This window comes from Schistocerca serialis, chromosome 3, assembly GCF_023864345.2.
Source record: "Schistocerca serialis cubense isolate TAMUIC-IGC-003099 chromosome 3, iqSchSeri2.2, whole genome shotgun sequence".
NCBI lineage: Eukaryota > Metazoa > Arthropoda > Insecta > Orthoptera > Acrididae > Schistocerca > Schistocerca serialis.
The window spans coordinates 263,359,024-263,373,981 of NC_064640.1; the positions used below are offsets into that span (position 1 = coordinate 263,359,024).

The 14,958-nt window shown below is 37.6% G+C and overlaps 1 protein-coding gene across 1 annotated transcript in view; it reads right to left on the bottom strand.

Moving 5' to 3' along the window:
* LOC126470035 (solute carrier family 12 member 9) overlaps positions 1-14,958 on the bottom strand; it is a 128,229-nt gene that overhangs the window by 62,298 nt on the left and 50,973 nt on the right. The window contains exons 7-8 of the mRNA XM_050097527.1: positions 13,067-13,274; positions 1,018-1,216 (exon numbers count right to left, since the gene is read on the bottom strand). Coding sequence (XP_049953484.1) covers positions 1,018-1,216; positions 13,067-13,274 — 407 coding nt within the window. The remainder of the gene's footprint in view (positions 1-1,017; positions 1,217-13,066; positions 13,275-14,958) is intronic.

The window sequence follows — 14,958 nt, forward strand, 5'->3', positions numbered from 1 at the left end:
AAATCCAGCACATGAAAGACAGAATTATTGGTCTTGTAAGAGCTGACCACAACCTACACTTATTATAGCTTCATGACTTCTTTAGACATTATTTGTACACACATGTTATTCCAATACAAACCAAGTATTGCAAATGAGCACATTTTTAAGCAGTTTAGTACCACCTACTTTTACACGTGCAGCAATAGTAGCATTTGTGCAATTTTAATGAACAAAGTCAACTTGTGACTTCAGTCAGTCTTTACCACTTTATTCGTTCTGCCCATTACTTTCGAACAGCTGTCTAGAACATCTGAACAGAGCTGAAAGCAGTGATATAGTATTAATTACTTTTTCTTGAACAGCAAACAATGCTGTTCCATTGTAACAACCTTCATACTTTCATTTGTCTCTTATTACTTACATGGTTATTTCTTAATATGGTTCTTAAGTTTAAAATGCTTCTCGCACGTCATTCTATTATAAAACTATACCAAAATGATAGTCAGTTGCTGGTCATCTACAAGTTCACTTACGTAAATCTGGCACCAGACTTGGTCTTATATCAACAACTTTATAATTGATTGTCAAATTCTGCAGCGTAAGTCCACAGCAACTCCTCCACACAAGTAGAATGCTTTTCTTTTTTCTGCTGTATATGTGCAGAATATTTCCAAATCTTAAATGTTTAATAGAGCTTTGTTCTAGATATGTGTTCCAGCACTCTCCTATCTACACTATTATTCTTTTTTCTCTTCTCTCACCTCTGTAATGTCAGTATTTCACGTAGTCTTCGAATCTTAAGTGCAGGCAAAAAAAAAAAAATTAATTTCACTATCATCCTCTGGTGTTACGAGATTGTAAGAGTTTCATTTAGAAGAGAAATAAATATGTAACGAGAACTACGGATTTTAAGACATAAGTCTCTAACATGGTTAGAACTATACTTATCTGTGATAGGGACAATCATGTCATTCGTTTCACTCTATGCTTACGTACATTGGGATAATACAGAAAGTATGTTTGGTGTTCACAAACCTGATGGAATATAAGAGCTTGTGTTATAGATCCCCATCTAGAACCACGAGATGGGGAAAACAAATGTAGTGCTGTAACTAGCAGCAAACACAAGATAATGCTGCATGATGCATAAATAGTATCTATCACGAACATCATAACCATAGTTCCAATTAGACCAAACATAGCAGTATGCCATGTGAAGTACTTGAAGGAAGGTCTGTAACAAAAAAATACAAAAACATGTTTGTCTTTCTTCTCTAACAATGATAACCTTATTGGACTCAATATTGTTGTTACAAATGCTTTTCTTTATTAATATTTCATGCAAGACAGTGAAACTAACAGCTGAAAAATATTAACGACAATAACAACTGAAAATACATACCACAAGTATCCAGTCCACAATTACATACACTATTCTACATTTAGCAATTTTAATTCACCAATTAGATTGGAGTAAATACTTTAATCACTGTCAATAACACCAAGATATTAAAAACAACAAATATACAAAGGGTGGTAGCGCTTGATAGCTCTTTTGAATAAAATGTACACTCTTTGACATAAAACCTGGCCACTGGCTTGCCAGCACACAGTATAAGTCCTAGTCATTCACTTTAAGCAGCAATAAACTAAGCTGCCCCTCATAATTATATGTCTCGCCATTTGCAGGCACTGGCAACACTGTACAGTATTGGCATTTCTGAAGAAAATTTTGTCTTCCACTTGAGCAGTTCTGGTGCTGTCTCTGCTTCGGTCTAGTGATAAACACCGTGCAGTGCAAATACAACATCACAAGTTTGAGCTTATCCTCCTTGATATTTTAAACAGCATTTCATCTGTGAGCTTAAAGTATCGGTCGAATGAAACCACAAATTTACTTTTTTTCACAACTTTCTGACCTACCAGTAACAGTAAAAGGTTTCAAAAACTTTTTGTGAATGACTCCATGGCTATATGTACAACTCCGAACACTTTCTGCTGAAAAGCTTGACCTCAATGCAGTGGATGCTGGTCACCAGCCGCCTGACAGCAGTGGGGGATCCACTCAGGTAATTGTGATGCATCGCACTTGCACCTATGATCTACAGTGCATGTTACTGTACTCCGTTTGGAAAGCATAAAATTATTTGCTACTGTAGTGTGTGTTTCCATGTGAAATATCTTCAATAAACCAAGTGAAGACCATGCTGTGACAACAGAGGTGTGACAGCCACAAATGCAACAGATTACGCGAGGAATATTTAAGAACATAAACTGACATCAAAGTTAAAATTTCCCTTAAGAAAAAGGAGGATAAAAGAAATATGACGTAAAAAGGAAGGTAGTTCATTGTGTTTTGGTGGGCTCATTGGCATGCAGGTTGCAGAATTCAAATATCAAACCTTGGTCAAACTACTTAATATGATGTGACAGAATATATTGTTAATGATCAGTTTATATCATGTGACCTGCTGGTACAGCTTAAACCACAGTACATTAGCTTGCAGGACAGGGAGATGAGCCAAACCTGTATCAAATCTGTGAAGCAAATTAACAGCCATTTGTCTGGTACACCAACTAGTGTGGCAGTGGTTTTTAATTAGTGTCCCAGACTCACTTAGGAAAATGCTGGGCTGGTCATGAACTTCTACCTCAGAAGATATGATACATAAACAGTTAAAATACGATCATACAAAGAACAAATTTAGGTATTCATTCACAGATGGCGCAAATGTGATCCCTCCATTAGGGTATTGTACTGTACTGTATTGTATTGTATGAAACTGGGGACCCAGAAATGATGGAGAGGCTTTGTCCTTGCTGTAGCCCTCAGTGGTTCACAACCCCACAACAGACTACAGCAGTCCACTCACTCCACCGCCGCCCCACAACAAGCCAAGGGTTATTGTGCAGTTCAGCCCCCAGTGGACTCCACCAGGAACCTCTCACAGCAGACGAGTGTAACCCCAAATGTTTGCGTGGTATAGTAATTATGGAGTACGCATACATGGAGACATTGTTTGCACAGCAATCGCCAACATAGTGTAACTGAGGCGAGATAAGGGGAACTAGCCAGCATTCACTGAGGCAGATGGAAGACCACATTAAAAACCATCCACAGACTGGCTGGCACACCGGACCTCGACACTAATCCGCCGGGCGGATTTGTCCCGGGGATCGGTACACCTTCCTGCCCGGAAAGCAGTGCGTTAGACCACATGGCTAACCAGACGGGCTCCGTTACGGTAACTGGTGACAGGAAGAGAGTCCAAACACAAAGTTAAAATAATTTAAATTTTCCAAATCACAAACACAGTGGACCCTATATGATGGAATAAACACTTACAGAGAGAGGTAGACAGACAGAGAGAGAGAGAGAGAGAGAGAGAGAGAGAGAGAGAGAGAGAGAGAGAGACATTTAGCTCTTATGTTTACCTACTATGTTCTATACAAGATAATGGGAAAAACTCTACAAATAGGCACTTTACAAATGAATTACAACTGATTATGACAAGTTTAGGACATAAGTCTATCTTAATCAAACAAAACTATCATTAATAAAGAGCCTGCCCAAAACTATACAAATTAGTAAACAAATTACACACTTTTGACCTCAATACAGGTGCGTGTGTGTGTGTGTGTGTGTGTGTGTGTGTGTGTGTGTGTGTGTGTGTGTGTGTGTGCGCGCTAGGTGTCCAACACAACTGGAACCAACAGTTAATGCAGCCTGCACTTCACACAGCATACCCATTACCACTGAGCTAGTGAGCCACTGCTGCATCCAGCACTTCCCCATTCCCACAATGATGACTAAGGCAAATAATTTACCTAATGTAAAATACAAAAGCAGTTGTAGCTAATACACGGAAAGATCCATCTGGATTCAAAAACATTTATTACCTCACGGTCACATTTTAAGTGAGAATCATTTAGAATATATAATGATAAGCAAACAAAGTGATTTTAGCTTGATAATACTGTGCCCCCCAAGGAAGAAAGCCAGTGATCGAAGAGTTGTCAAACACACACTGTGATGTTGCCAAGTCTCAACGACAGTAGCTGCAGCAAGAATGTTTGCATGGCAAATCTGTTTCTTGAGCATACCATAACTGCAAATTGAAAAACTCACTCAGCAGACATGAATCACTTTTCTTAGCTTCACAAGCAATTATTCAGTGAACATCATGAGTAGCTAACAGTCTCTGTTGTTCTGATTGTCACAGATTTACAACCAGTTTTTCTTAATAATACTTTCAGTGGCACTACCTCAAAACATGAATGAAAACATAACATTATAGTGGACTTACTTGGTTGTAACCCCCCCCCCCTCCCCCCAAGAACCATGGACCTTGCCGTTGGTGGGGAGGCTTGCATGCTTCCACGATACAGATAGCCGTACAGTAGGTGCAACCACAACGGAGGGGTATCTGTTGAGGGGCCAGACAAACGTGTGGTTCCTGAAGAAGGGCAGCAGACTTTTCAGTAGTTTCAGGGGAAACGGTCTGGATGATTGACTGATCTGGCCTTGTAACACTAACCAAAACGGCCCTGCTGTGCTGGTACTGCGAACGGCTGAAAGCAAGGGGAAACTATGGCCGTAATTTTTCCCGAGGGCATGCAGCTTTACTGTATGGTTAAATAATGATGGCGTCCTCTTGGGTAAAATATTCCGGAGGTAAAATAGTCCCCCATTCGGATCTCCAGGCGGGGATGACTCAGGAGGACGTTGTTATCAGGAGAAAGAAAACTGGCGTTCTACGGATAGGAGCGTGGAATATCAGATCCCTTAATCGAGCAGGTAGGTTAGAAAATTTAAAAAGGGAAATCGATAGGTTAAAGTTAGATATAGTAGGAATTAGTGAAGTTCGCTGGCAGCAGGAATAAGACTTTTGGTCAGGCGAATACAGGGTTATAAATACAAAAGCAAATAGGAGTAATGCAGGAGTCAGTTTAATAATGAATAAAAAAATAGGAGTGCGAATAAGCTACTACAAACAGCATAGTGAACGCATTATTGTGGCCAAGATAGACATGAAGCCCACGCCTACTACAGTAGTACAAGTTTATATGCCAACTAGCTCTGCAGATGACGAAGAAATTGACGAGATGTATGACGAAATAAAAGAAATTATTCAGGTAGAAGGGAGACGAAAATTTAATAGTCATGGGTGACTGGAATTCGGTAGTAGGAAAAGGGAGAGAAGGAAACATAGTAGGTGAATATGGATTGGGGCTAAGAAATGAAAGAGGAAGCCGCCTGATAGAATTTTGCACAGAGCAGAACTTAATCATAGCTAACACTTGGTTCAAGAATCATAAAAGAAGGTTGTATACATGGAAGAAGCCTGGAGATACTGACAGATTTCAGATAGATTATACAATGGTAAGACAGATTTAGGAACCAGGTTTTAAATTGTAAGACATTTCCAGGAGCAAATGTGGACTCTGATCACAATCTATTGGTTATGAACTGTAGACTAAAACTGAAGAAACTGCAAAAAGGTGGGCATTTAAGGAGATGGGACCTGGATAAACTGACTAAACCTGAGGTTGTACAGAGTTTCAGGGAGAGCATAAGGGAACAATTGACAGGAATGGTGGAAAGAAATATAGTAGAAGAAGAGTGGGTAGCTTTGAGAGATGAAGTAGTGAAGGCAGCAGAGGACCTAGTAGGTAAAAAGACAAGGGCTAGTAGAAATCGTTGGGTAACAGAAGAAATATTGAATTTAATTGATGAAAGGAGAAAATATAAAAATGCAGTAAATGAAGCAGGCAAAACGGAATACAAACGTCTCAAAAATGAGATCGACAGGAAGTGCAAAATGGCTAAGCAGGGATGGCTAGAGGACAAATGTAAGGATGTAGAGGCTTATCTCACTAGGGGTAAGATAGATACTGCCTACAGGAAAATTAAAGAGACCTTTGGAGAAAAGAGAAACACTTGTATGAATATCAAGAGCTCAGAAGGAAACCCAGTTCTAAGCAAAGAAGGGAAAGCAGAAATGTGGAGGGAGTATATAGAGGGTCTATACAAGGGCAATCTACTTGAAGACAATATTATGGAAATGGAAGAGGATGTAGATGAAGATGAAATGGGAGATACGATACTGCGTGAAGAGTTTCACAGAGCACTGAAAGACCTGAGTCGAAACAAGGCCCCGGGAGTAGACAACATTCCATTAGAACTACTGACAGCCTTGGGAGAGCCAGTCCTGAAAAAACTCTACCATCTGGTGAGCAAGATGTATGAGACAGGCGAAATACCCTCAGACTTCAAGAAGAATATGATAATTCCAATCCCAAAGAAAGCAGGTGCTGACAGATGTGAAAATTACCGAACTATCAGTTTAATAAGTCACGGATGCAAAATACTAATGCGTATTCTCTACAGACGAATGGAAAAACTGGTAGAAGCTGACCTCAGGGAAGATCAGTTTGGATTCCGTAGAAATATTGGAACACGTGAGGCAATACTGACCCTACGACTAATCTTAGAAGCTAGATTAAGGAAAGGCAAACCTACATTTCTAGCATTTGTAGACTTAGAGAAGGCTTTTTACAATGTTGACTGGAATACTCTCTTTCAAATTCTGAAGGTGGAAGGGGTAAAATACAGGGAGCGAAGGGCTATTCACAATTTGTACAGAAACCAGATGGCAGTTATAAGAGTCGAAGGGCATGGAAGAGAAGCAGTGGTTGGGAAGGGAGTGTGACAGGGTTGTAGCCTATCCCCGATGCTATTCAATCTGTATATTGAGCAAGCAGTGAAGGAAACAAAAGAAAAATTCGGAGTAGGTATTAAAATCCATGGAGAAGAAATAAAAACTTTGAGGTTCGTCGATGACATTGTAAACCTGTCAGAGACAGCAAAGGAGTTGGAAGAGCAGTTGAATGGAATGGACAGTGTCATGAAAGGAGGGTATAAGATGAACATCAACAAAAGCAAAACGAGGATAATGGAATGTAGTCTAATTAAGTCGGGTGATGCTGAGGGAATTAGATTAGGAAATGAGACACTTAAAGTAGTAAAGGAGTTTTGCTATTTGGGGAGCAAAATAACTGTTGATGGTCGAAGTAGAGAGGATATAAAATGTAGACTGGCAATGGCAAGGAAAGCGTTTCTAAAGAAGAGAAATTTGTTAACGTCGAGTATAGATTTAAGTGTCAGGAAGTCATTTCCGAAAGTATTTGTATGGAGCGTAGCCATGTATGGAAGTGAAACATGGACGATAACTAGTTTGGACAAGAAGAGAATATAAGCTTTCGAAATGTGGTGCTACAGAAGAATGCTGAAGATTAGATGGGTAGATCATATAACTAATGAGGAGGTACTGAATAGGATTGGGGAGAAGAGGAGTTTGTGGCACAACTTGACTAGAAGAAGGGACCAGTTGGTAGGACATGTTCTGAGGCATCAAGGGATCACCAATTTAGTATAGGTGGGCAGCGTGGAGGGTAAAAATCGTAGAGGGGGACCAAGAGATGAATACACTAAACAGATTCAGAAGGATGTAGGTTGCAGTAGGTACTGGGAGATGAAGAAGCTTGCACAGGATAGAGTAGCATGGAGAGCTGCATCAAACCAGTCTCAGGACTGAAGACAACAACAACAACAACAACAACAACAACTTCCAGAATGAGATTTTCACTCTGCAGCGGAGTGTGCGCTGATATGAAACTTCCTGGCAGATTAAAACTGTGCGCCCGACCGAGACTCGAACTCGGGACCTTTGCCTTTCACGGGCAAGTGCTCTACCATCTGAGCTACTGAAGCATGACTCACGCCCGGTACTCACAGCTTTACTTCTGCCAGCATCTGTGAGTACCGGGCGTGAGTCGTGCTTCGGTAGCTCAGATGGTAGAGCACTTGCCCGCGAAAGGCAAAGGTCCCGAGTTCGAGTCTCGGTCGGGCACACAGTTTTAATCTGCCAGGAAGCTTCAACAACAACTTGGTTGTAGCCTGTTCTTCCTCAGTATCACCATAAGTTCATAGTCTCAACCTGAGAAATCATTTGGACTTTCGACACTACAGTCAACAATAATGAATGAAACACCATGGGTTTTCAGTTTCACTAATATGCACATTTATTTTCCTTAGCAAACTATCAATCAATGATCAGTCTGTAACAATAACTCTCATACCAGAACAGGACCATAGTATATGTAATAGTTTCCAGAAAAATAAAATTAATTTATTTCATCACAACAACATTAGGGAGTAGAAAAACAAGACAGATGAGCATCTTGCATGCCTGTAAGATGTGGAAAATTCTGAAGCAATCGATATTCTGTGCCTCTCTGAACACCATGTAACTACAAGGATAGAGAAGTTAAATAATAGGAATTACAGACCAGCATCATTCTCATTAACATGGAAGGAGGAGGAGTTACAACATTTGTAAAAGTTAGACACAAAGTCAAAAATATTGAAACAAATAGCTTCTGTCTTGATCAGAACCTAGAAGTGTGCACATGTGAGTTTTTACTATGAAATACTTCTCTGATAACTGTAATGGTCTACTGATCCCCTCTACGAAACTTTTAGCTATTTATGAGAAATCTAGATACATTATTAAGCTACCAGTTAGACCAGAAGAAACAGATAGTAGTTTATAGAGATTTCAATTTAGATTTCTTGAAAGATACAGACAGGAAAAATGAACTAAAATCATTATTTGGATGTATCAATATAATTTCAATAGCGAATTTTCCAACTCAGTTTTCTAGTGTCTAAATGTAGCAGCAAAAAGAGGATTAAATGGTTCAGTTGAAGAAGCACGAGGATATATTAAAAACGTCATTCCACAAAACTTTAAGCAACTACAATTAGCAGCAAGACCTATCACCAAAATTAATAGAATAATAAAAATTCTAAAAAACAAAAGCTCATGTAGTGTTAATGGAATTTCAAATCAAGTTCTGAAAAGTTGTTCCAACTTAATAAGCAATGTCCTATGATATATGTAATGCATCACTTGCGCGTGGAATTTTTGCAGACAAGTTGAAATATGGAGTTGTTAAATCTCTTCAAAAGAAAGGTGACAAGAAAGATAAACAATTATCACCCCATTTTCTTACTGACATCGTTTTCTAAAATATTCAAAAAAGTAATGTACTCAAGAGTAGTCTCACACTTAAGTAGAAACAACTTACTTAGTGTAACGCAGTTTCGAAACAAGAAGGTTTGCGTGACTGAGAATGCTGTTTGTAAACTCACTCGTCAAATAGTACAAGTCTCAAATCATAAAATACCAGAATACGGTTTTTTTTTTTTCTTTATCTTTCCAGGAAGTTTGACTGTGTATGTAACATTACTCTCTTAGAAAAACTCAAACTGACGGCTTTACACACAGCCAGTCTGTACAAAACTTAACCGACAGAATGCAAAAAGTTGTGCTGAATAATTCAAACAATGTTTGAAGGGTAGAAAATTTTAGTGACTGGGGAGAAATCGCAAAGGGAGTCCCACATGGTTCAATTTTGAGTCAACTTCTATTCCTCGCATATGTAAATGACCTTCCACTTCACATTCAACAAGCAGAATTGGTCCTTTTTGCAGACAATCCTAGTGTTACAATGAATTCCATTACAGAGAATGCAACAGAAGAGATTGTAAATATTTTTTTCCATAGAATTATTAAATGGATCTCAGAAAATGGTCTCTCCCTAAATTTTGGAAAACACACTTATTCAGTTCCATACAACAAATAGAGTCGTATCAACAACTGATGTAGCTCATGAATAAGAGTCAGTAAGTATGGCAGAATGCTCCAAATTTTTGAGTGTACATATTGATGAAATCTTGAACTGTAAGAAGTATATTACTGAGCTTTTCAAAAACTAAGTTCAGCTGCTTTTGCTCTTTGTGTAATTGCTAATCTTGGAAACAAACGCGTTAAGCTTCGGACATATTTTGATATTTCCATTCAAGAATGTCTTGTGGAATAATTTTCTGTGGGTAACTCACCACTTACAAATAAAGTATTGACTGCACAAAAGTGAGCAGTAAGAATAATATGTGGTGTCCATGGACATCAAGGCACCTTATTTTTAAGTGTAGTTACAGGATGTAAACTTATCCTGTAAACTGACTATCTGCACCATTTCAATTGTTTATATGACCTATATATCATTTATCAACCAAATACAGTACTCTCATATCTTAAAATTAGAAACAAAAATCATACTGAGTGGTAGGTCATATAAGTAGTTCCTTAATTTTGTCATTATTAAGTCCATGTACATAGAACACTGCTCTATAATTCATGTAGCTCAATCTCAACACACTCCAATTGACTGTCCACTAACCAAAGTTCAGCAATTAATGACAGGGAGCCTATTGGTTCATTCACAACATAGTTGATCAAAAATAACACCACATCAATAGTTTACATTCATACATGGCACAAAAAATTATTGTATAGTACAATTGTGAAGGTTGATAAGCCTGTACTTTTTACGTACATAGAGGTTACTTGTATGAATATGGTCCACAGGCTTTTATACACTTCACTACTTGGTACAAATCAAGTGGGTGTTAATTTTTATTGCAAAGTTGACTGTGTAGCCAGATCATGACCTTCAACAATACAGTAACTACATAATGTTATTGTGCAAAATGACCATATGTTAACTGATTGTCTAGTGCAGAGTAAGGATTTGGGTGTGGGGAGGCCTGTTAGGGGACGTGTCATTTATTCTGGTGTACTGATATTCTGTGAACTCAGTGAGTATATCAGTTTATAAAACTGCAGGGTGAAAATTTAGTAATGTAAATCACCTATAAGTTCCAACAATAAAGGTTAGAAAAGCATAAAAGTTTATAGTACTATCTGGTTAGCACGCTGTACTCCTCTGCAGAGAATTCCCTACTTCCATGTAAAGTTGTCATGCTCAAAACTTTTCTAATTTGTGCAGATTCTTAATCAGGGGTATATATGAAAAATGAAGTGTGTTACCTGGTTCCGAAAAATTAGGGCAACAAAATAATGCCAAATCCTGAAATCTAACAAGCATCATCATAGCTTAAATGTCAAAAGTAAATTTGGGTGTAGTCAAACTTTAATTCCAAATATTATTTAAGTTACTATAGTTAGTTTTTTGGAAAAATGAAACAAGTCACCAGAAGGAATGAAATCAGGGCTTTCTAATGAATGGTGCCAATCCTTTCAAATCTGCTGATTATCTCACAGTGATTTTCATATAATGTGTTGTTGTTATGACTTCACATATCAATCTCTCTTAATTAAAAAGGTCTGAAACAAAACTATATACATTATTAGTATCAGCAGTTAGAAAATTCTGATTGAGTAAAGAGACTACATACAACACTACATAAATACGAACTTTATCATTTCGTGTATACATGGAATATCTATATACCATATAAGTATCACCAACTGAATGATAAGGAACAGAATAATTAAAAGGAGTACTATGACAGGAAATGGGTAATCTTGCCTTTCTACATTTCAAACACTGCACTGATAGGAAAATGTGAACATCCACAGAGAAATTCCCTATCCTACAAGTATCAAAGTTTCAAATCAAGAAAGTAAACTGAGCAAGGAAATCATTTACAATGACTGACAAAGCAGGTTCAAAACGCTGTGAAGAAATGAAACCAGCAGGTCTGTGCTGTCCAAGTTCAGTTTCAGCAATTACTAACATGAAAGAAGCTGTTATCCTCAAAACATGTAAAAAGAAACACAAAACATTGATAGTAATACCTAGACATCATCCTGCAGCAAAACTGTCACTCAGACTACAGTAATCAAAAGAATGAAAACTATCATCTACCTGCAAAGATTGCAATATGACTGCTGCTTATGTTTTGTCAAAAGAAGCAGAGCGTGTCTGATGAATGCTCTCTTCAATTTGCAGTACACTTAAGACAGAGAGAAACCAACCCATGCTCTTTGTTTCCCGCATGTCAGCCTCATTTTGTTCTAGGCGGCAGCAAGGGAAATCAGTACAGTGGGTAATTTTTAAAACGTGTTTTCAGTAGCATTTTCATTTGTATGCTTATACATACTGATAAGACCTAATAGTGTACTCATTTGTATAGTTCAGAAACAAATCTGACGAAACAATAATGCACGTACATGTGAGATGTGGTGAAATGTTTGTTTAAAAAATGTTGAGTCAGTCACCTACTTAAAAATGATAACGTAATGTGAATAACCTGTGGCTCTTAACCTTTCTTTGTCCGACAAAGTTATTCAGCACAGGACAGGGGACCCAAGGTGTGACACTTTTCATCCCCCCAGCAAACTCCTATCAATCTCTCAGAGGTGGAAATTTTAACCTACTTTTGGATTTTAGTTTTACACATTATTCAAATCTTTCTCATTCCCATTCTTAATCTGTTATTTATTTCGTACGCAACACTAATAATGCTTCACCCACATCCTTCACCCTCTCATGAGTAACAAAAATTTTCCACTTTTACTACTTGGTCCATAGAGTGAGGATTCCAATTATCAAAGATGTATTTCTGAAAATTACGTACAACCTCTCGTAGCTCACAGTACTTTGAACATCTTTCTTCAATACTGTAATTATCCTGATACAACAACTAATAATCACTGTAATATATTACATTTCAAATTCACTGCTAAGGAAGTATTACTGCCCCTAAAGTGTAATACGCATTAAATGAACACACACATACATGCTGAAAAACTCAAAACTCTGAAATTTCAAAGACGGAAAGAAAGAGCACTGCAACATGAATTTCTATCAGAAGACTTGCAAATTAAAATTGAACTGCTCTCCTTCTACTGCACAAAATGTAGCAAATTTATGACACCATAAAATATGGAATTTAGCATGTCTTTCATTTCAGTCTTCTTTCCAAGGCTTTAAATTGGGTATTCTCTACTGTACACAATTCATACATGCAAGCTTTACCTCATTTTAAGTTTAAGTGCAGTTGGAAAGTATGCTTACTGCTAAGAATGAACTAAATTGCATTATCATTACTTCTTTATGTGCTGTGCTGTAATACTGGAATAAAAGACAAATTGTAACTATCAACTATCTTAAGGGAATTGAGGGGAAAAAAAATTAAGTACAAATTTACCTGAAGTTTGGTGCTGCAGCAAGTTCTAAACCAAGACAAGCCAGATTTGTTGCACAGTATGAAAGAAGAAACAGGACGGAATTAATCTGTGCAATTGTGTTGAGTGAGCCAATTAACAACACTAATTGAACTAAGAACCATGACATCAGCACAGCAACAACAGGATTTCCATTCCAAGAACCTCGAACTATGAAATAGAGCAGACGACCTACAAACATTCAAAAAAGCAATGAAATACAATAATTAGTTCCTGGATAATCTATGCAGCTATATGGCGACACAAAAAAGTACAATAAATGTTACACACACACACACACACACACACACACACACACACACACACACACACACACACACACACACAGAGAGAGAGAGAGAGAGAGAGAGAGAGAGAGAGAGAGAGAGAGAGATTATTAGGTACAACAGTGTCTATAAAATTAAGTCAATTAGCAATTAAAAACACAGCTGGTCAAACGAATATCATAAACTTATCATAAACAAAAATTATAACAATTTTTATATAATCACACATACACAAAAGACCAGTACAAAAAGCCATAGTCACTAACTGATGAAAAAAACTATCTTCCAGAAATCGGCAGATAAAAACGCAAAAAAGGTAAAAATGATAATTAGAAGGAATGTGAAGAGTACTTTATTACACAATTAGGATTTTTTCAGATGATCATGTTACAGAGGCAAATGCGTGGTTAGTGGATCTTTCCTTTCCAATTATTTGTTTACTGTATAAGCCACATGATAAAGTTGTAAATGAGAGAGAATCAATACTAGCACTCAAAGATAAATCATACTAGATCTTTACATTAGTTTCTGCCTTTAGTACCATTATTTGTTTTCTGATTATTCTGCTTTCTTGTACTTGCATTAGTGTTCTGAATGAATGTAATCTGAGCCGCTACCTTTCAGAGTACTTTCCTCAGTTGCAGTAGGAGCTTACAGCTATTTTCTTCCACTGGTCTTGCAATATAGCTATCAGTGCTGTTGCCGTTTTGAAACAGTTTATCCTGGCTGTTGACAGAGGCGACAACATAACCCACATATGATAAAATGTTTTGATATTAGATATCATGATTTAGTTTTCTCACATTCGATCAAATCAATTATTACAATCAATGTTTTGCATAATGCTGAAACTAATAAGGGGTAGTTCCAAAATGTTGACACAACATGGATAACAGAGAACTTTACACCGCTGTCTTTTATATTTTGGGATTCATGTTTCAAGAAAAAATAGCTATGGTGCACCAATACCACGGCACAAAGAATAGGTAGCTGCCATATTCCCTCCTCTACCAAATTTCACAACAGGAATCATACACTCTGGCAATCAATCACCACATGGTATTTGCCATACTAAAACATGCCCATCAGATTGACAATTTGAAGTTTTGGTAACACAGTCACTATGAATCAACTAAAAATATGCACACATTTACTGCAATAAACAATTTTACATATATTGATAACTTTGGGGGATTCTTTAAAACAACTCATATTCAAAAATCAGTTATTTTATTGCCTTAAGCAGAATTTTGCCATTATGATCAATGTGACAAGTTACAATTGGAGACCATGACATTCTGAAGCTTTGAGTTGGCCCAGGACTACATGTTTGGATGGCATCATTGGCAGAACATGACCCATAAAAGGTAGGGATCCTAGTTTTAATCCCTGGAACAGTACAGTTTTAACTTTTCACATAAATTGGCTTTTGTTGTAGTATGGTTGTGAAGTAAGTTGAAAGGAGGAAGATTTGGGTTAAGGTCATACTGATAACTACATTATTAGAGATTGAGCTAAAGCTCAGAACAGACCAGAAAGAAGGAGGACATTGGCCATGGGCTTTTCAAAGGAACCATCCCGTCCTTTTG